At 41.8% G+C, this 22,260-nt stretch overlaps 1 protein-coding gene across 2 annotated transcripts in view; it reads right to left on the bottom strand.

Moving 5' to 3' along the window:
- Nucleotides 1-22,260, bottom strand: part of rngtt (RNA guanylyltransferase and 5'-phosphatase) — a 130,775-nt gene that overhangs the window by 107,228 nt on the left and 1,287 nt on the right. For both annotated transcript variants that reach the window (XM_064990630.1, XM_064990631.1), the window contains exons 3-9: nucleotides 18,789-18,898; nucleotides 18,175-18,278; nucleotides 17,955-18,043; nucleotides 14,071-14,146; nucleotides 12,104-12,356; nucleotides 11,293-11,402; nucleotides 9,884-9,985 (exon numbers count right to left, since the gene is read on the bottom strand). In XM_064990630.1, coding sequence (XP_064846702.1) covers nucleotides 9,884-9,985; nucleotides 11,293-11,402; nucleotides 12,104-12,356; nucleotides 14,071-14,146; nucleotides 17,955-18,043; nucleotides 18,175-18,278; nucleotides 18,789-18,898 — 844 coding nt within the window. The remainder of the gene's footprint in view (nucleotides 1-9,883; nucleotides 9,986-11,292; nucleotides 11,403-12,103; nucleotides 12,357-14,070; nucleotides 14,147-17,954; nucleotides 18,044-18,174; nucleotides 18,279-18,788; nucleotides 18,899-22,260) is intronic.

Here is a 22,260-nt window from a genome sequence, read left to right as displayed (position 1 = left end):
CATGATTTGGAAAGGCACACACCTGTCTATATAAAAGGTCCCACAGTTGACAGTGCGTATCAGAGCAAAAACAAAGCCATGAGGTCAAAGGAATTGTCCGTAGAGCTCAGAGACAGGATTGTGTCAAGGATCAGATCTGGGGAAGGGTACCATAACATTTCTGCAGCATTGAGGGTCCCCAAGAACAGTGGCTTAGATTATTCTTGAATGGAAAAGTTTGGAACCACCAAGACTCTTCCTAGAGCTGGCCGCCCGGCCAAACTGAGCAATTGGGGAAGTAGGGCCTTGGTCAGGGAGGTGACAAAGAACCCTATGGTGAACTGAAAATGACTGATTTTAATGCAGCTCTGCATGGCCTTGCATACAATGGCTTCAGAAAACATGAAGTTTGAGGAGTCGAGACAATCTCTCCTACACAAGTACAATTTCAAAAAGACACCACCCCTATATTTTCTCTGAACTGGGCCAATTTTCTTGGAAAAACAACAAAAGATTGAGTGTAGCTATATTTTGGAAGTGGGCAGATGACACCCACAGAGGGAAAAAAACATTTATTGCAGGGCCAAAGTGGTCCACCTGCCATCTAATTGGCCAGTTAGCCATGTCTCTGCTGTCACTCTCTGAAGGGCCCTTCCTCATCAGTCAAGGATAAGCCACCCCCCACCACCACTCTCTCTCTCTCACTCCCTCTTTCAGGCCATCATAATGACACTGTATACCCGGTGCCAAACTATCATGGATCCCCAAAATGTAGGCCCTACTACAATTCAAAATTAACTATTATCCATACTGGCAGAAATCCCTCTCCACCTGCAGCCCCAGTCCTCCAGTGAAGTTATAAAAGGCAGTTTTTCTCCCTTGTCTATTTCTCCAGCGCTTTGATCCTAATGATGCACAAACGGCCATTGTTTCGGCTGAGGCCTGAGCGACAGCAGCCCCAGAAACCTGGTACCATCTACGGTGAAGCATGGTGGTGGCAGCATCATGCTGTGGGGTCGTTTTTCAACAGCCGGGACTGGAGCAAAGGTTCACCTTCCAACATGACATCAACCCAAAGCCCACAGTCAAGACAACGCAGGAGTGGCTTCGGGACAAGTCTCTCAATGTCCCTGAGTGGCCCAGCCAGGGCCCGGACTTGAACAAGATCAAACATCTCTGAAGAGACATGAAAATACCTGTGCAGCGATGCTCCCCATCCAACCTGACATAGCTTGAGGGGATCTGCAGAGAAGAATGGGAGAAACTCCCCAAATACAGCTGTGCCAAGCTTGTAGCGTCATACCCAAGAAGACTTGAGGCTGTAATCGCTGCCAAAGGGTCTGAATACTTATGTAAATGTCAAAGTTTTGAATTTTTAATACATTTGCAAAAAATTCCAATGACCTGTTTTTACTTTGTGTGTAGATTGATGAGGGGGGAAAAACGTAGATTTTCGAATACGGATGTAAATGCGGAACACGTCAATGGGTCTGCATACTTTCCGAATGTACAATACACTATATATATATATATATATATATGATGCTACTGTATCAATCAACAATTTATTTGTTCATGTCATCACAGCATATGAGTCATTCAAGTCAATAAAATGACAAAGCGACCATAAAAAGATTTACGTAAACAATAGGCCTAAACGGTTCCATTTCAGAAATTGCATTCACGAATGAAAGTGACCGTTTTGGTTCTTTGCTGTAATAAAGGCTTTACAAAAAAAAGCTTTACAACACTCTCTGATACGCTTTATCATTTATTTAGTGTTGTTCAAATTGTTCCAAAGGGTCAGGAAAATGATATTGTAATCTAACAGCACCTGTTTGGAACAGTGCTCCTTACCTTCCTTTTCTTGATCTCCGGTATTTCCCACAGCTAGTCAAATGTATCCCACACATCTGACTTCCCCTTCACTTCCTGTGCAACCAAGTTCACTGCATCCATTTTGCTGCCACAAGTGTCACGGTGTTCAGAGTTTGTTATAACCAATTTATTGATGCGATTGTGATGTGCCATAGGTCAGGCCCTATTGGTCACGTGCATGCGATGCATTCATGTGTCACATAAAGAGGGTGAGGGTTGAGGGAATGTTTTTCCTAAACAAATGAAGGATTTCGGTAACAATTTTTTAGTCCGAAATGTCTAAGTATGTTGCAGCTTCAGCAACACAGACAGCGCAATAAACACTGTTGATGTTCTGTGCAGCAAGGAAGAGGGAGTGAACTGGTGCTGGTCACACAGTCACTCGCTGTAAAAAATAAAATATAAATAAATAAAAATAAAACATTTTTTTTTAACACAGCGCAGCTAGTCTGAGCCAGCCCCGGCACAATCAAATCAATTGCGGTCGGACTCTCTCTAGTTGCTTGTGTGTGCGTGTCTTAATTATTTAAATCAAACGGTTCTCTTAAAAGCATCAGACAAGCTCAGTGAATATAGTTGATTTGATTAAAACACATGGGATGTGTCTATATATGGAAAAATACACATTTAAAAGATGACTCTTGGTCGAACCAACATTTTTTTTGGGGGGGGACAGGCTTTTTACCAAAACTGGGAGGTGGGGGTGACCGCTTTGTTATTGTTTCTATTAAGGATTCTAGCTTCATATTTCAAATTAAGATCCTACATCTGAATATTGAAAATCTGTCAGATCAACACAATAAAAAGTTAGTGAGAGGCATAGCATAATAACTGCCAATATTAGATAAACAACCAGTGTTGAAGTCTCCTTCAATAGCAAGCCTAGAGATACAATCTAATCCAACGCCTTACACCATCAGTTCTTTCTTTTTTACTAAACACCATCAGTCCCATTGATTGCTCATTTTGAGAAAATGACTGTGGCTAGGGTAGAGAAGGGGGTGCGAGGAAGGAGAAAAGAGGAGTTAAGCTCTTGTCCACTGTTGGGCTGAGATAATGGAGACCCAGGGACCACATTGATTAGTGTCACTCTCCCTCTTCTCCAACCCTTGGATCAGGACAAGGATCAAACCATCGCTGACAGCCAGGAGAACCCCATCCACCAAGACCACTATGTCCCAAACTACTCAGACCCCCCTCAGCGGTCCGTCACTCCTGCTGACCAATCGTGCAGGACCAGCTTGAGTCCAGAGACACATTTCCAATACAGCAGCTAAAATGTGCCCTGCTAGGCAGCATGCGGGATACGTAATGACTGAGATAAGAGTCAGGAATTCATTGCATAATCCGTGAGGGGCCTGGGGAAGATAAGATCAAACTGCACCTTGGCAATCAATCAGTAAATCTCCTTCCTGAAGAAATATGCGTGAGCATCCTTGAAATTCCAATTAAATAGTATCGCCAACATGTGGCAATAATTTCCCAGCTCTAACTGCTTCTGGCATTGAGGGCTCATATTTCAGTAATGTGGACACTTATTAATTATTACGAAACCGTTCTGGTGATTAATTATGGCCGAAGGTGGTGGAGATTAGTTTTTAATCTCATCATCATAGCACGGGAGCATATGCAGCTCAGCGAACGCCTCCAACGCCGCCACACAAGCAATTGACCCAGGGTGCGTCCATCTGTCCCAAATGACACCCTTTTCCCTTTATCGTGCACCATTTTGACCATGGCTCATTGGGCTCTGGTCAAAAGAAGTGCACTATATCGAGAATAGGACGTCATGTGGGAAGCATCCTGAGAGAGGAGGCGATCAGAGAGGTGCTGCTTTTCAGGCTTTATGTAGTTGAACATCACCATCGTTAATTCGAGAGGACATTTAACCAGGCCCAGGGAGGAGGGGGGGTGAATCAATATCATCAATGCTCCTTATTCAGCACCTGCGTGTTTATCGCACCTGACAGACACACAATTCACATATTGAACTTGTTATTTGCTAAACAGGCAAACACATCAAACTGGTGGTCCTGTGGCTCAGTTAATAGAGGTTGGGGCTTCAAACGAGGTTATGGGGTCACCAATGAAAAAATTTAAGCATTACCATAAGTAGTTTTGGATAAAAGTGTCTGCTAAATAGCATATATTAGTATATTAAACTGTGTGAGGTGAAAGAAAAATTGCAAACAAAAACACAGGAAAACCAGCAAAGCATGTCTCTGAAATAAATATTTCCCTTATCTGACAACAACCTCTCACATTTAAAAAAAAAAATCCCTTGCTACAAATGGAGCTTTTACAACTTCTAGCTATATGAATGGCCCTGAAAATGTTGTGAAATTGCCCATGACCACTTAGTGGGCTTCCAAATGGGCCCCATTTTTCATCCCCACAAACAATAGAAGATATCCGGACACGATCTGTCGGAACAAAAATGTCCCCGATTGACAAAATAGGCGCAATTTCATTTAATCATCGTGAGACCTAAAAATGTCAATCATCCTCCAGTGACAAGAGCAGCGGTACTCATTACCTGAGCTCTACCGCCGCCAAAGAAGAGACAGCTAATCATGCAAATATACACAAAAAAATAAAAAATAACTTGCTGAATAATCCCATATGCTCTGCACGCATCCCAAACCAATGTCCAACATTCAACTCAGTGTGAACCTTCCACACTACCTGGATAGAAATAGAAGAATAAGATGTAGGCCTAAAGGAACAATGACTACGGCATTACTGTTGTCAGCTTAGCACACTGGAGAAAAATAGGAAGAAAAAAAAGTGAGAAAAACCCACTAAGCCATTAAAATGTCAGTTTAGCTGAGGCAGCGGAGCATAATCTAACTGATGTATTCTCGTCTCTAAAAGCTGTCAAAACAAAAAGGAGGAAGGCTGGTGGTTGCTAGAGGGAACGTAAACTTAAGAAGACGCTGAGTCGGACGTCACCAGGTGAGTTTTTCTGTGCGGAAGTTGAGCTTTATTTGCAGCAGGGTTCTACTTTTGATATTGGACAAGCAACTTGCGGTGAGACTCTTCCGAGTTGCTAATGATGAGCTCCTATTGGGTTACTGGGGTGTTCACCCCTATGCCATTCCCTCCAAAACTGCACAGGTACAGAGTTTAGCTCCTTTGAATGCCCCATAAAATGATTCACTCCTCCTTTCGATTTGGAATTATTTAAGCTCTATTACACAGAGCCGTATATTTCAGAAGACTTCAGAAGGCTTCAGGGCCTATTATAAGCATGAAATTGTATGCAGTGCACACAGTTATTACTTATGCCACGTGGCAGACCATGTCGGTGGAACTTTTAGGAATGGGTTTGGCTGTCTTATTTTTTTTTTTGTAAGTCTGTTGGTCTACTGTGAAGAACGTTTTTTTTTTTAAATGCATTTGTGAAAAAAATATCTGGAGACCTGCCCCCACAAAAACAGTAATTGCAACAAAAGATACATCAAAACTAGTGGTGTAAAGTAACTAAGTAAAAATATTTAAAGTAGTATCTATACTTTACTATTTATATTTGACAACTTTACTCCACAACATGTAATTTTCACTCCCATACATTTTCAACATACGCCCAAAAGCGCTTGTTACATTTCAAATGCTCAGGCAGGACAGCAATATGGTCCAATTCACGCACCTATCAATTTCACGCGTAGTCATCCCTAAATGCCTCTGATCTGGCAGACTCACTAAACACAACAAATACTGTGTTTGCAAATAATGAGTGCCCCTAACAGCTAAGCTAGCTAACGAACTGGTGCTTCCTTGATCAGTCAACAACAGCTAACTAGGTGTCCTGTTGACATCCAACTTTTAGCTACAAACCATAGGATTAAAAATAGAAGGAAAGGAGAGATGGTTGTTGTGTGGAGGATCTTTATTCTTGTTGGCTAGCCACGATAGGTATCATTAACATGCCGACTAACGTTAGCTTGATAACTGCTTCTAAACAGCCAGCAGTCTCCTACAAACCACATCATTTGAAATGGAAGTGACTTGCGAGATAGCAAAATGGACAAAAGCCTATACAACTAACATTGGCTGTGGATTTCTAACCAGCTTGTGCAGTGTGCAGTCCTGAGCCCTCCCTAGTCTCCTTCTCCCCACCAGAGAATTTGGGGGAGAAAAAGGAAAAAGCTACTGGATGACACGATGTTTAAAGGAAAAGTTGTTTCCAAATCAAGTTTAGGAGGTGGGGTTTTACTGAGTGTTTTCTTAAAATGAATGCTTAACCCCCCACCCACACACACACAAAAGTTGACCTATTTATTCAAGGCTTCTTCTTTATTTTTTATATCTTCAACATTGTAGAATAGAGAAAACATCAAAACTATGAAATAACACATATGGAAACATGTATTAACCAAAAGAAAGTGTTAAACAAATCAAAATATATTTTAGATTTGAGACTCTTCAAATAGCCACACTTTACCATGATGACAGCTTTGCACACTCTTGGCATTCTCTCAACCAGCTTCACCTGGAATGCATTTCCAACAGTCGAAGGAGTTCCCACGTATGCTGAGCACTTGTTGGCTGCTTTTCCTTCACTCGGCGGTCCGACTCATCCCAAACCATCTTAATTGGTCATGTGATGCAGCACTCCATCACTCTCCTTCTTGGTCAAATAACCCTTACACAGGCTGAAGGTGTGTTGGGTCATTTTCCTGTTGAAAAACTAAGGGCAAACTAGATGGGATGGTGTGTCGCTACAGAATGCTGTGGAAGCCATGCTGGTTAAGTGTGCCTTGAATTCTAAATAAAATCACTGACAGTGTCACCAGCAAAGCACCCCCTACACCTCCTCTTCCAAGCTTCAAGGTGGGAACCACACATGCAGTGTTCATCCGTTCACCTACTCTGCGTCTCACAAAGACACAGCGGTTCGAACCAAAAATCTCAAATTTGGGCACATCAGATCAAAAGGACAGATTTCCACCGGTCTACACATTGCTTGTGTTTCTTGGCCCAAGCAAGTCTCTTCTTATTGGTGTCCTTTAGTTGTGATTTCTTTGCTGCAATTTGACCATGAAGGCCTTAGTCACGCAGTCTCCTCTGAACAGTTGACGTTGAGGTGTCTATTATTTGAACTCTGTGAAGCATTTATTCGGGCTGTAATTTCTGAGGCTGGTAACTCTAATGAACTTATCCTCTGCAGCAGAGGTAACTTTGGGTCTTCCTTTCCTGTGGCGGTCCTCATGAGAGCCAGTTTCATCATAGCACTTGATGTTTTTTGAGAATGCACTTGAATAAACTTTCAAAGTTCTTGACATTTTCCAGATTGACTGACCTTCATGTCTTAAAGTAATGATGGACTGTCGTTTCTCTTTGCTTATTTGAGCTGGTCTTGCCATAATATGGATATCTTCTGTATACCCCCCTACCTTGTCACAAGAACTGATTGGCTCAAACACATTAAGTAAAGAAATTCCACACCTTTTTGGTGACTACATGATTCCATGTGTTATTTCAGTTTAGATGTCTTCACTATTATAAAAAAAAGAAAAAAGAAAAGTACAAATAAAGAAAAATCCTTGAATGAGTAGATGTCCAAACTTTTGACTGGTACTGTACACATATATTCACTGGACAGTTACTGTTAGACAGGGGTAGGAAAAACTGGTCTTGGAGTGCCACAGGTACTACAGGATTATGTTCCAAAGTGGGCACCACCCCTGGTCAATTGACCAGTTAAGTGATTGCCTTAATTCAACACACCTGGTCTTCCAGGTCAGTTAAAACAAAAATATGAAGTGCCTGCGGTACTCCAAGACCAGGGTTGCCCACACCTTCTGTAAGAGATGTCAAGGGGTGTATTCATTAGTCTGATTACATCAGTTTACTTCAAACAGATTTTTTTTTTGCAACAAAGACAAGAGTTTATTTGAAAAAAATTCAGGTAGGTCCCTCCCAGTTTCATTCCATTTACTTCCTACGGCAAACAGTAAACGGTTCAGCAACAGATTTCCAACTAATGAATACACCTAAGGTAAGAGGTCTCTTGCTGAGTGATGAGAAGCTCTGAGGGATGGGGAGAATGGAGTCTCAGAGTGCTTGTAGCATTGAGCTGTAACCTGGATAGATACCAGACAGCATGTTAAAAGGTTAAGTAAACTCAAAAAAGAAAGACAGCTGCATCAGCCAGAAAGCAATCCCCGAAGGCAAATCTCAGGAAGTATCATTGCTTCGATATCTCTAAGCCCTGTTATTGGTGTACTGATGGAGCAGTACTGTGCATTGTGTGATAAGACATCTTTATCTGGTGTGAAGGGCTCAATTTGCTCCAGCAAAGGACAGCTGAACGTCAGTTTCTGACAGACTTGCATTTATTCAATGACTTCCCACTACTTTCACTTCCATTATCTTTGCTTCCCTTCCAACTGGGCATTTAAACAACGACTGGGACCTGTTCATGATGACGCTACTCGGTCATGCATGAATGAACTGGCACGACTCAATCCCAATTGATATTACAACAACAAAAACTACAGAGCAACAATTTGAACATTTACCATGGCTTCCAACCCACAAGGGCTCATTCATAATGTACTTTGGAATGCAGGCCAGGGGAAACAGATAAGCAAAAAGCCATAGAGTGAGCTTGTTTCATCTCCTGTACAATAAGCGATTGGAGATGCATTAAAGTGGCAATAAGATGAAGGAACATTGTAAGAAGTGGTTGGAGGAAAGCTGAAAGGCAAGCAGGCAGTGGGCGGGAAGGCAGTGGGTGGGAAGGCAGTGGGCGGGAAGGCAGTGGTTCCCCCACAGGCGAGCAGTTGCAAATTGAATAAAAAGGCCTGGCTGGGCCCTCAGGAGAAAACAAGTTACTCTCATTTATCTGAACAGCACATGGGGCCTGCGTCCCAAATGGCACCCTATTCCCTATATAATTCACTAGCCCTATGGGCCCTGGTCAAAAGTAGCACACTATGTAGGGAATAGTGTGCCATTTGGGACACAGACAGGAGTTTTAGATGGGAAACCCATCTCGGCTCTGGAAAACCTAAATCTGCTCTAAGCACGGCCTGCCATCAGCCTATGGACCGCCTTTGTACCGACGAAGGAAATTGCCCCTAAATGATTGAGGCAGGCCTGATTCTTCTCACTTATATAAGTACGAGCGTCTGGGGCCTTTCTTCGAAAAGACCCAGAGCGCCAAGGACCCCCATCAGTGACATTGACCAAGGGTTGGTAGCTGAAGAGAGCTGGTTGGACATGGTAGTTCCTTGGATGGGTGCCAGGTCTCCACTGACCACTCACCTCACTCCCTCCCTCAGGAAATGAAAGCACTGATATGTCAAATTTCTCAAATTCACTGCATTGCTTCATGAAATATTCACCAGCGTATCAAGAGAGGAAGTGTTTCAGCACAGGCCGCCAGAATGCTAAAAACAAGTACAGCCCCTGGACAGGACGCTGGCCTCCAGGGTATGGGAAGGCAAAACAATTCACACTGAAAAGTGATTGGAAAGATGATCTGTGTTAGTCTGTTGGGAGTCTTATTCCAGTGGGAAGGAGATTTGTGGGAGACAACCACAGCCCCTGGGTACTCCTGTGGATTCCTCCATCCAGCCAATCTGCAATTAAAGCCAACCTCCACACAAACAGAGTAGCGCTGCCGCTCAAGTGCACTGGACTAATCGAAGACGATTAAAATCCATGTTTGCAGTGTACGGGAACAATGTTAGTATTCAGCTCACAGCCCTGACTAAAAGGCCAGGAAAATGAATGATAAATGAAGCCAGGGGATCAGTGCCGAGTGCCCAGTCAGATACTGCCATATAAAAAGGCATGTGCTGCACACTATAATATTCCTGCATATTGTCAGTGAGGACTAGAAGCTAAATACCAGGGAGAGGAGAGAAAACAGCTAAATAGCCAAATCCACTGCACAAATTGATTCATATTCAAGTCCTCCAGTGAAGCACAGTTGGATAGGAATTCTACAAGTGTGTTAACCCACCTGTTGTGAGCCCTTTGTGGTCATATAGGAGGAGAGAGGACAGGGACTCACCGTGTGCCGTCGGCCTTCCAGCTGACCTTGTAGGGATTCTGTTCCAGAAAGCGAAGGTTCCGCCTGTCCATGGACACGGGCTGAGCACCTGGAAACCCGGACCTAGAACACACACAAAATACCCTTTTTATCAACAATGTCCTGGTGAGAACATCAGCGATTGGAAATTCAGACGGCTTTATAAAACTCTTACATGAAACTCCTCTCTTACTCTTATATGAGACATGATGCTGTAGAGCTGAAACACCACAATTCCTCCATATCGCCAGTAAAGAAAAAAGACACCTACGGCAGAACAGTCATTTCCTACCCTTGTACCGCTTAAGGCGTCTGCATACTAGGTTCGGTTTGCTCCTAGCAGAATTCAGCTTGGCGAAGTGAATGTCTGTGCCTCACATACTCCCTTAAGACCTTATCTTGAAAAACGAGACAAACAGGGGCAATAGTAGTCTCGCCCTCAAGACACCGTAGCCAGTGTACACTTCATCAAAAAAGTCCAAATTCATCTAAGATTATAAAAAATATATTTGATTTCTTGAGTTATTTTGTTCCGCGGACTTAGCCGCACAATTTTACTTCCAGCTAAGATGTTTGGTTCAGTAATTCTCAATTGAATGAAAACGAGTCTCATTGAATGACAAACACTTAATTGAAGAATCCTTACTGTTGACCAATCACCAACGAAGGGCCATAGACTTCGGCTACCACCCTTCGGCATGCCACAAGAAAAAATGGTGAGTGCACAAACAGCCGAAAAAACCCTTGAAGACCAAAACGAACAAAAACGTCACAAAATATGCACAAATTGGTTTGTGTCCAGGGTCTGTCGCAGCCGACCAGGAGACATGGGGCGGCGCACAATTGGCCCAGCATCGTCTGGGTTATGGGAGGGTTTGGCCGGCCGGGATATCCTTGTCCCATCGCACTCTAGCGACTCCTGTGGCGGCCTGGGCGCAGTGCAAGCTGACACGGTCGCCAGGTGTACGGTGTTTCCTCCGACACATTGGGGGCGGCTGCCTTCCGGGTTAAGTGAGCATTGTGTCAACAAGCACTGCGGCTTGGTTGGGTTGTGTTTCGGAGGACGCACCGGTTCTCTACCGTTGCCTCTCCCGAGTCCGTACAGGAGTTGCAGCAATAGGACAAGACTAACTACCAATTGGATACCACAAAATTGGGGAGAAAAAGGGGTAAGTAAATATATATATACTAAAAATACACAGAAAAAAATATGCACAAACTGTTTTGGATGGGAAGCATGCGGACGCCTATAATAGTACAAAGCCTATAAAAATCTCCAGTAAGAGTGAGTCACACACACACACACACACACACACAGTGCTACGAGAAGGGAATATATGACAAAGAGAGAGAGATTGAGAAAGAGATCAGTAGAGAGAAAGAATCCTCACTTTTCCCATTCCGCAAACTCCTGACACTTCCGTTGGATCTCGGCCAATTTAGGCTGTGTGGTGACCTGTGTGACGCCTTTCACTGTGACCCCCTCCACGAATATAGCACCCTGAGAAAGAGAGAGCACACAACAGGTTGGGACTTGGACATTTGGTAGAAGACATTAAAAAAATACATTGACGTCCTATTCAAAACACACAATCCTAACAGCTCGGGGAAACAGCCAAGAAATTACATTAGGGGAAGATTTTCTGTTATCTAATGCCATCATTCCATGGTGTGGTGCACTCATTGGGTATGTGACAGACTATGTCCCAAATGGCATCCTATTCCCTATAATAGTGCACTACTTCCGACCAGAGCTCTATGTGCCTTCGTCCAAAGTAGTTCACTAAATAGGAGTGCCATTTGGGATGCAGGTTGAAAAATAGATGAGGGCCCCGTATCTTTTTTTATATCTTTCTGGGGATTTAAGCAAATTTGCCCTTGTTTGTATCACTTCAGAGGAGTCTCCTCTTGTACCGAGTTAAGAGGCATATGATGTACATTTGGAGAGCGCCAATATCAGAGGGTCCCACGTGGCTCTCAGTCACACCACATGACCTATGTGTCATCTGGAGCAGAACCAATGGATATCCTCTCTCAGCTCCTAAGCTACAGCCCATTTCCCCAGTGCTCGGTCACTCTCAGACTGCATCCCAAATGGCAATTCCTATATAGGGGTTAGTTTACCATTAGGGACACACCCTCTCTACTTGGAAACAGCCCATTTCCCCAGTGCCCTCTTTTCTCAGTCAGTCTGAGTCTCACAAATTTTAGTCTCTCCTTCCTCCGTTTCCCCGGCGCCGACTCAGAGGAGGGACCCGACTGAGACTCTTGGCCAATCACGTTGCCATCGTCGTCCTGGCCGCCGTCGTCGTCGTCGAAGCACCACTCTGGCAGCGCGGGGGCGGCGGGTGCATCTTCAACGTCTCCATAGCGACGGAAGAGCTCCTTAAGGTAGTCGCCTTTGTAGATCCCAGGGGCACGGGCCTGGGCGAAAGCAGCCACTGCCGCCTCGACACTGACCCACATCAAGAGACAAACAGAGAAACACAACAGAGCATTAGTCAGGCCCTGGATTGTCATGAGATTTGAAAAGTGTAACCTATTCAGTCTGACATGATTGTGAAAACTGTGCCCCTTGAACCAATTCCTCTTCTACTTAATGATGATTCAGGTACAGGGCTCTACGCTGAGCTTTTTAAAAATGTGTTACAAGGAGCACGTGGGCACCTAAGTAGAAAAATGAAGGCGCACTCAAAGAAATTCAGGAGCACAATTAAAAATATTTGGAAGTATTAAAGTTAGAATGCTTCATTTTTCTAGGCGCACTAATGCTCCTCAATTAATATTTCAGGTCGCACAGCAAAACATTTAGACGCATATGCAAGTAAAATGGTCGCACGGTAGGGCCTTGCGGTACGCAGCTGAATGAGAAACAATGCAAGGTTTGGCTGGCTGCGCTGACAGCTGCCAAAAAACTTATTGTTCAGCGTTGGTTGCCACCACATCACCTTGATCCAATAAAAACAATTGTTTACCCCCCCAAAAAAAACATCAGTCAGGCGCTCTAGCCTCACAGCAGACCTCAGAGACAGGACGTCAATGAGCCATCAGTGTACTAGACGTCTCAGCTCAACAGTCCTATCTGACCAGTGGCCAACCCTGTCAAAAATCCTTCAACAAACGTATCTGATCAGATCGCTGCTAAGTAGCAGAGTAGTTATTGTATGTCTGCTGACTGATTGTGTGGCTGACAGTGTGAGAAAGGAAATATCAACCACATGTGATATTGTCATCCAGAACCAGAACTGATGCACATCTCAGACTCCCTCTGTCTGTGTGTACTGTGGGACTATTTAACCAGAGGAAATGGGGGAGGGGGGGAATGAGGTTGTTCATCCTCATCCTGCCTATACCTCCAACACTGAGCCCAAGGGAATTTACAGATTCCGCTAACCTTTCCTAGACCCATTTACAAATACACATTCTCTTCCTGCCTAAAGACACAATCATCCCCTGCCTTTCTTTTCCGCTGCAGTAAATGATTCAGCACCTCTGGTGTCAGGTGTGGAGTTGACTCCTCACCACCAGCCTGGGAGCCTGTCTTTCCCCAAGCGCTACTTTATTGACACTGACAGCATCCCTCCTTGTGACATTACATTTGGGACATCAAGGCAAGGGGTGGCTACTTTGTGGAATCTAAAATATATTTTCATTTGTTTAACACTTTTTTGGTTACTACATGATTCCATGTGTTATTTCATAGTTTTGATGTCTTCACTATTATTCTACAATGTAGACATTTTTAAAAAAGAAAGAAAAAGCTTGAATGAGTCAGCGTGTCCTAACTTTTGACTGGTACTGTATATAGAACTCAGAGACTTCTATTGCAGAGCTGTTTCAATGAAGTGGCCAGTTTTGTATTGGCGCTTATCATATGGTTTGTGCAGGTAGAAATAGTTGTAATAGAAGTCTCTGATAGAACCCAACCCGGTCAACCACAAGGCTTAAGTCTGCATCCACAGCAGCATGGCTCCACCCCTAAGGGGACTGTAGGGGTCCATCCTGAACACACAGAAGTGATGCAAGCCAAACCACTCTGGGAATTGTGTTGGTTGTGTGGTCAATGTTGGAATATGTGAACATGTGATTTGGCAGTGAGATACACAGAAGTCATGTGTGATAAACACAGTTCTGTGGGGTGTTGATTGATCGGGATGGCTAGGCCTTACCTCCAGTCCAACTTCTCCACCAGGTAAGCACAGATCAGAAAGCCTGTCCGGTTGAAGCCGTGCGTGCAGTGGACACCTGTGGGAGAAGACAGAAAGACACTGCACATGTCAATAAAGCAAAGTGCCCATCTGTCACTACAATTGGTGTGCGCGCGCACACACACACACACACACTTGTATTCAACAAAACGCAAATGAGGCAGTCCAATAACCCTGTCACTTTCTAACCATCTTATTACATGCATGACGTGAATCCTATATGTCAAGACAGGAGGTGGTGGAACTGGTGGCCTGGCGACGCATAATCCCCACTGGGTCTGAGACCCCTAACTGTCTGCTGGGTGATGCTTCTCTAGGTGGGGGATGGTCATACCATGGATCATTTAAAAAAAAAAAAAACTTTATTGATTCAATTGATAAAATATTCAATTTGGCCTTTAGTACCAAATCCCATTGAAACGCATTGAATAACATTCATAGAATGGCAAAACAAAAGGTCATAAAAAAAAAGTGTCTAATTTCTAGGAGATATATTTGTTGTTTTATTTACATATTTAACACCTTTCTTGGGGTAGGCACAACTCTCTACACTAGCATAGATTTTATTAAATCATGAGAAGATCGATTTTCGGGATGTCTCACAGACTGACAAACACTGCTCTAGCTCTGCCACCTTTCACTAAAGATGCAGAAGTGAGACATCAGCAGATCTCTCTAGCTTAAACTAATGGATATTGGAGATTTTGTATAATGTGCGTCAATCGACTCTAAGGGGTTTTAAGGTAACTGCCCATTGAAAATCTCACTTTTAAAAAGGTCATATTTTGTAACTCACATCCAAATAATGTTGACTCGTCCTATAGACCTCGTTCCAGTACACAACACACTGACGTCACGCAGAGATGCGTGCGACTCCTGGCTGCCGTAACAAAGCCATCGTCATCTGCGCCCATTCAACACACCCTAGATTTACGTTTGCATTACTTCTAAACAAAATGCCTTTTTGGGGTTCTGATACGCTTACACAGTTTTGATTCTTTCTTGAACAGTCGCTAAGATTATATTTGGTTGTGACCTTTTCACAAATAAAAATGTGGGATGCAGTAGTTGTTAGCTAGAATGCTAATTGAAAATAGGCTGTAAAAAACCTATTTGAAGTGTTTGTTTTTAAAGTATAAAGCAGTTGATTTTCAATGACCAAACATTATATTAAGCAGTACATTCATACAAGCCTTAAAATCCAATTATAATACAAAAGCAGTGTGATACGCACTCATGATCTTTTTATGCTGGTATCCTATAAGATCCCCTTCCGTGTTCTGCCACCAACTTGCGAGCATTGCCCTTGCGCGGCAACGTTTGCAAACACAGAAAGGGGTCAAAACACATTTATGGCCAAAGCATAAATTGCATGGGGGAAAAAAACAACTTACAAATATCCCCTCATCAAACAGAACATGATGTCATCTTCTTGAGGAGGACCAGCTTGCAAATAAGAGCTCTAGAGAAAGATGAGCTGGCCATTCAGCGGTCTACTTGCATAAATATTTTGAATGACCGGTATATACCCAGACCATTCTGTTGTTGGGGTACGCCCACACCATTTCAACACAGAAAAACAGCTTTTTAACATACTTAATTACCATTTTGGGGGGGGGGTTTATGGAGTTTGTGCTACATACACAAAGGTCCCGTATTCATAAAGCATTTCAGAGTAGAAGTGCTGATCTAGGATCCGTTTAAGCCTTTTTTAGATAATGACCGGACAGGGAGAACCTGATCCTAGATCAGCATTCTTACACTGAGTCGCTTTGCGAATACGAACGGCAGGCCCGATCTAACGTTAAGGGAGGGGTGAAGGACAGAGAAACAGCCAGGGCACACAGGGAATCGGTTAATTTATTTTTCAAAGCAGGGAAGTATAATAGGGGCAAACAAAATCTTCACTCTTTAAAACTTATGTCAGTGCCAGAGCATCTATCAGCATTTATATGTGATTTGGGGGGGGGGACAGGTTGGATTTTAGACTCTAGGCCTTGTCAGTCTGTGAAGCATCTCCCTCGGGCCATTGTTATTCAGCGGTTTCTATCAACTTTAAAGGGGAAGATGGAAATGGAGATGAAGTCTCCGGTAACGATGAGGATTTTTATTTGAGGAGGAATGATGCAAGGAAATGTTATTTGATGATAAATTTGTCTGCTAATTTCATAGCTGATCTACCCCCCCCCCCCCAAAAAAAATAGGGTTACATTCACCAGTCCTGCTGTCTAATTTCAACGTCTGCATTAATACCAGAGAGAACAGATAAATATCAATGGGTGGCCGACAGACGACATTTTTATAATGACATTCATATATTCTACCCTGGGGTTCCAACAATTTCATTTACAACACGGCACTGAGGGGCGAGCAGCCGGAACACAGGTTGCTGTAGAACTGCACTACCAGAGGCCACAACAGAGTGCCACAGAGCCCCCTGCTGGTCACAGCTTGGAAGTACACCTCGGTGCTCCAGTAGCCTTGGACAGAGCTTTGCCAAAAGACGCCATGTCTGAATACCCGTACTTGCATTCTAAATAGTACGCATTTTGGGTATCCGAAAAACATAAAGACTTATAATATGTGAAATATTTTAAATGTAGTATGCTATAAATGCCAGGATGTCATACTCCTTTCGGCTTTTCATCCATTAGAATTTGCTGCACACTACTGAGGAAGGGAATCGTCTTTAGAGACCCACGTGTGTCTGACAACAGCTTATAATCAGCGGAGGAGACGCACTGTACCAAAATGAACGAGTGGCAGGAATTAACTTAATGGCACACTAGATTACGCATTCTCAGTAGGATTATCCTAGTATGCTGATATTTGTTGCTTACTGTATTCGTTTTTTACTACACTACATTTAGATTTGTCATTTAAGTGCCTTGCTCAAGGGCTAATCGACAGAGTTTTCACCTAGTTACCACGGGTATTCAAACCAGCAACCTTTCGGTTACTGGCCCAACACTCTTAATCACTAAACAGTACGATCTAAATAGTATGTAGTACAATTGGTACACATTTTGCAGTGTAAATAAATAGTAAGCGAGATTTCAGACACGGCCATAGTGTCCATGGGAACAGTGCAGTGCAACAATTTAGACATCAGGAGAATCATTTAAACATCTGTTTGTGATAGTTGAAACATGCAAAACATGCACTTCTTAACAACCACCTGCTTAACCCGGAAGCCAGCCGCACCAATGTGTCAGAGGAAACAGTCCAACTAACGCCAGAAGTCTGGCTGCTGGGGCCCGGCCCACCACAAGGAGTCGCTAGAGTGCGATGAGTCAAGTAAAGACCCCACCAACCAAACCCTCACCTAACCGGGCAACGCCTGGCTAATGACACACAGCCTGGGATGTGACACAGCCTGGGACCGAACCCACAGCGCCAACTCGGGAGGACCTAGATCGGATTACTTTTAACATTTTGCGAACCTGTTTTATAGTATTTACAAACACAAAATGCATCATATCATAAAGAGCTGAAAGAATATTGGGAAGAGAAGGTGACTGATAAGATGAGAAATTGTTGGTAGTTATTTCCTGGCTCCCCCTAGTGTACAAACTTGGACCTACTCTTACTTTGAAATTCTGTTTTGTAGTGATATGAAGGCATATGCTATAATACAACGCCCCCAAAGAGGAGACTTCTGTTCTTCGGGATATTGTTGCACCAGGTTAAAACGTAAATTAATTACACCTCACAACTCTTACCAAAACGACACAAACATTTTTTTCTAAAATAACATGTTTTTCCACATGAAGAACACGCCAGACCCTGGGACATTGTCTGACAACGCAGAAGAAATGTACAGGTCCAGTACAAACATTCCTTACCTATTAACTCAGTTGGAGTCTTCTCCATGAAGTTCTCACATAGTCTGATGAACATCGCAGTGGTCTCCGCTGAAGGACACTCTCCATGGCTAAACAAGGAAGGAACTCATCACAACATATTCAATCAAGACATTATAACATTATTTTGAGCTCGTGGCATTTGTATGTGTAAACATAGACAATTAATCTTGAGTTTTAAAAACAGGTCACTCATACATACCCTTTGCACTGAAGCTTCACATATTTAACACCCTCTTTTTCGATCTCGTTGCGGTCATAGAAGCGAGTAGTGTTTGTTAGATCAACAAGCAAACCCATTTTAACCTAGAGAAGACACAAAACAGGTTAGACTACAGTGATGAATTGAGCACAAATGTATTGTCATGAAGTAGGCAGGGAGCAGGTCTCGAACCCTCAACCTTCAAGCCGAAAGTCCAGCGCGCCATCGACTGTGCCTCAAAAGCAGGCTCAAGCAGCAGAGTCGATATCTGCGCTTATAAACCCGGAGTCGCGACACAACTCCCTCTTTTCAAAGAGCACGGCCTCGCACTAGTTTGCGTCTCAATGTCTGATAGGAATGGACTCACTGGCCATGCACACGCACGTTCATGGATGGAAAGTCCGATCACTTCTAACACCAATGTAATGAAACAGGCAGGGAGCATGTCTCGAACTTTTAACCTTCCAGCCCCAAGTTCAGCACACCGTGCCCCAAAAGCATGCTCAAGCGGCAGACTCGATATCCGCTCTTATAAACCCAGGGTCGTTACAGTATATTTTCCCAAGCCGAGACAAATTACTAATAAACACATTTCAAGATCAGGAAAGACATACCTTTAGACTCTTTAAATACTGGGAAAGCATGCTTGGATGAAACCGGTTCTCTTCTGGCACTTTGTCATCATACTTGGGGCCCAACATAGTTTTCATTGGCAGGAATTTACCTGGTGAGACAGTGAAAGTAAGAGGGGTTGCAGACAGGTCACAACATATGCAGACACCATGAAAACAGTACCACTCATGTATCTACACTCACTGCCCTGTGTTTCACATATGTCGTTAATGGCCAATTTGCATTAAATAAAACATAAAAAGGAGTGCCCCTAGTAAGCATGATATTTTATTTTTTATAATACAAAAATCAACTTACATTGCTACATCAAACATGTCTAACAAAACACAGGTATTAACAAGAAAATACATACAAAAAATAAACATTTTTAGTGCAATTGTATTCACTCTGAAAAAAATCTTACTATAATGATTAAGGAAAATGTTATTCTTGTTGTTATTCACTAGCGTTAATGTTTTAATTAGATAGTTGAATTCAATCAGAAAAATGTGTAATTTTGGTATAGAAATTTGGAATTTTTGTTTGTGTATGAAGTATTTGGCAACAAGAATAAAAAATGTACAATAATTTCAGTGGTCTTGTTGTCATTGCAATAGTAAGATATTATATCTTTCATGTCAAAAACATAGGCATTGTTCATAATGGTAAATAAGTATTTTGCAAGGTTATCCCAAAATTCTGACACACATTTACATTCAAAGAACAACTGAGACAAATTCTCACCTTTTTCACAGAAAATGCAGATATCATCTATAGCCACAAATTTGGATATCATAGAATTACATGGATATATCTTGTGTAAAATGTTGAAGTGCACTTCCATAACTTTGTTTGGTATACAGTATTTGTAAGGCCTTAACCATGCATTTTTCCAGCCAATGTCAGGAATAAGCGTGTTCCAGAAAAACTTTCCTCTCGGTGTAAGTTGGTTTTGTGAATGAGAAATGTGTCTTATATATATTTATTACAACAAGCTCTCTCAAGTAAGACCACACCTTCCAATCTGAGTTCTGGATAAACTTTGTGATCATTACCAAAGCTAAGATGAGTTTTCATTAGTGTAGTTAGACCACTGGGAACGGCTTTGATCACAGAAATAAACTCTCTGAAAGGTATTGGAAACTCTTTCAATGTTATAAATTGTTCATATGTGAGAATATTACCATCGTTGTAGAAAATATCAAGAACAAAGTCAATATTCCTCATGCAAGCTGGGGTAGAACAATTACTTATTCCTTACAGTTATGTCTGAATTATTCCACAAAAGACCTTTATGTGGGGAAAAATTGTACAGGGAACATATTTTCCAGGCCATTAAAGCTTGTTGGTGAAACCTAGCCAATTTGGCAGGTAATCTTTCAGGACTATAATTACATTTCAGTAACAATTGAAGACCTCCCAATTTATTAAACACATTATTTGGAATGAAATACCATATTGAATCAGTATTGATCAAACATTTTTTTCAACCAGTTTATCTTGAAAGTGTTATTTATGTCAACAAAATCCAACACTTCTAGACCGCCTTCAGCTCTTTGGTTAGAAAGGACTGATTCTTCAGTTTGTGAGACTTATTTTTCCAGATTAAGTCAAGAAAGGACTTATTGATCTCTTTACAAGTATCTGGATTTACACATAACGATAATGAGGTGTACACAAAACGATAGTCCCTCTGCCTTGGACAGAAGTACTCTCCCAAGAATAGAAAGATCTCTTTGTAGCCAATTATTAAATATATTTTTAGTTCTCTTAATTTTAGGAGAGAAATTTAAATGTCTGACTAAATTGTTTTTACAGATGTATTCCTAAATATTTAAACACAGTCCTTTACAGGAATATTTTATATTTCTTCATCATCAGAGTCAAATAAATATAAGATTTCACATTTAGAAACATATTAATCCTGAATGATGCAATATAAAATGCAGTTATAGCATTAAGGGCATGGGCGACCTGGTCTTTGTCTCTTAAGAAAAGAGTAGTATCATCAGCCAGTTGGGACATTTTGATTTCTTTGTTAAAAATGGTTAAACGACACAAATTTGCATTATTCAGAATATCTAGAGATAGAAGTTCTACAACCAAAATGAATAAAAATGGGGAAATTGGGCATCCATGTAATACACTTCTGTTGATACTGAATCTTTTGGAAATATTAAGGTTTAGTAGCACAGAACTATTTATATCTTTGTAAGACATGCAAATTACTTTAATAACATTTTTCCACCAAATCCAAAAAGTTTAAGAGACCTAGAGAGAAATTAATGTTCAATTGTGTCAAAGGCTTTACAGAAGTCCAAAAATAGGACAACTGAGTCAATTGCATCTGAATAATATATAAGGTCCAAGACTAAACGAATGTTAGAGTTTATGTGACGGCCCTTCATAAATCCTGTTTGAGTCTAATTTATAAATGGTATTTATTCCTTTCTGTAATCTTTTGGCATAAAGCAGAGCAATCCATTTGTAATCAACATTTAATAAAGTAATTGGTCTCCAATTGTCAATGAGAGAAGGGTCTTTATCGGGCATTGGAATCAATGAAATAAGGCCCCGTTTCATAGTGGAGACCATTTCCCCATTTTTAATGCAATCTTGAAACATATTGAAAATCGGGTATTCTAGTAACTCCCAAAACTGTCTATAGAATTCAACTGACAGGCCATCAGGGTGATTTCCCTTTTTTCATTGAATTCAGAGCCTCTCTAATTTCTTCAATTGACACAGGTGAATCACAAACTGAGTGGAAATCATCCTCAATTACAGGGACATAATTCTGTATGTGGCATATGTAGCTTTCACAACCATCTTCCTGAAACTGAGAGCTGTAAAGGTTTTCATAAAAGGAATTGACAAATTAAGATATTGTAATGGGATCTTTGCATAAAACATTTAATTTTGAGTGCAGTAAAAGATTTTCTCTTGTAGTTTCTCTTTTCAAGTGCAAAAAAGTAACTAGTGTTTCTTTCCCCCTCTTCAATACATTTTGCTCTTGTCTTTACAAAGGCACCCTTTGGCAGATTCTAGTTGTAAAGACTTGAATACAGACTCCTCTTCTTCAGATAGATTTTCTTTCTTTAGAGAATTGTCAAGCTTGTTCATCATCTCCTTTTCTCTAAGGTTCTTGAAGTGCATCAGCTCTTTGGTGCGTTTAATGGCTACCACTCTGACTTCATATTTGAAAAATTCCCATCTACTTCCATGACCCAAGTATTTTCTTGCAAAAATATCTTTAGCTAATGATGATGTTTTCAATGAGAGTAGTATCTTTAAGAAGTGTGTTGTTTCATTTCCAATATCCGAGTAACTTTTGATTTTTTAGTAGCTTGTAAATTCAGGAAAATCAAGTGATGATCAGAAATGGGAGCCAACTAGTGATATACATTATAACAAACTGTAACAAAAAAGGGGAAATTAGGAATAAATCTATTCTAGATTTACGTGACAGTTTTG

This window comes from Oncorhynchus masou, chromosome 16 (genome assembly GCF_036934945.1).
Source record: "Oncorhynchus masou masou isolate Uvic2021 chromosome 16, UVic_Omas_1.1, whole genome shotgun sequence".
Lineage (NCBI taxonomy): Eukaryota > Metazoa > Chordata > Actinopteri > Salmoniformes > Salmonidae > Oncorhynchus > Oncorhynchus masou.
Note: the sequence above shows the minus strand (reverse complement) of the source record. Positions and strands in the feature narration are given on the sequence as shown.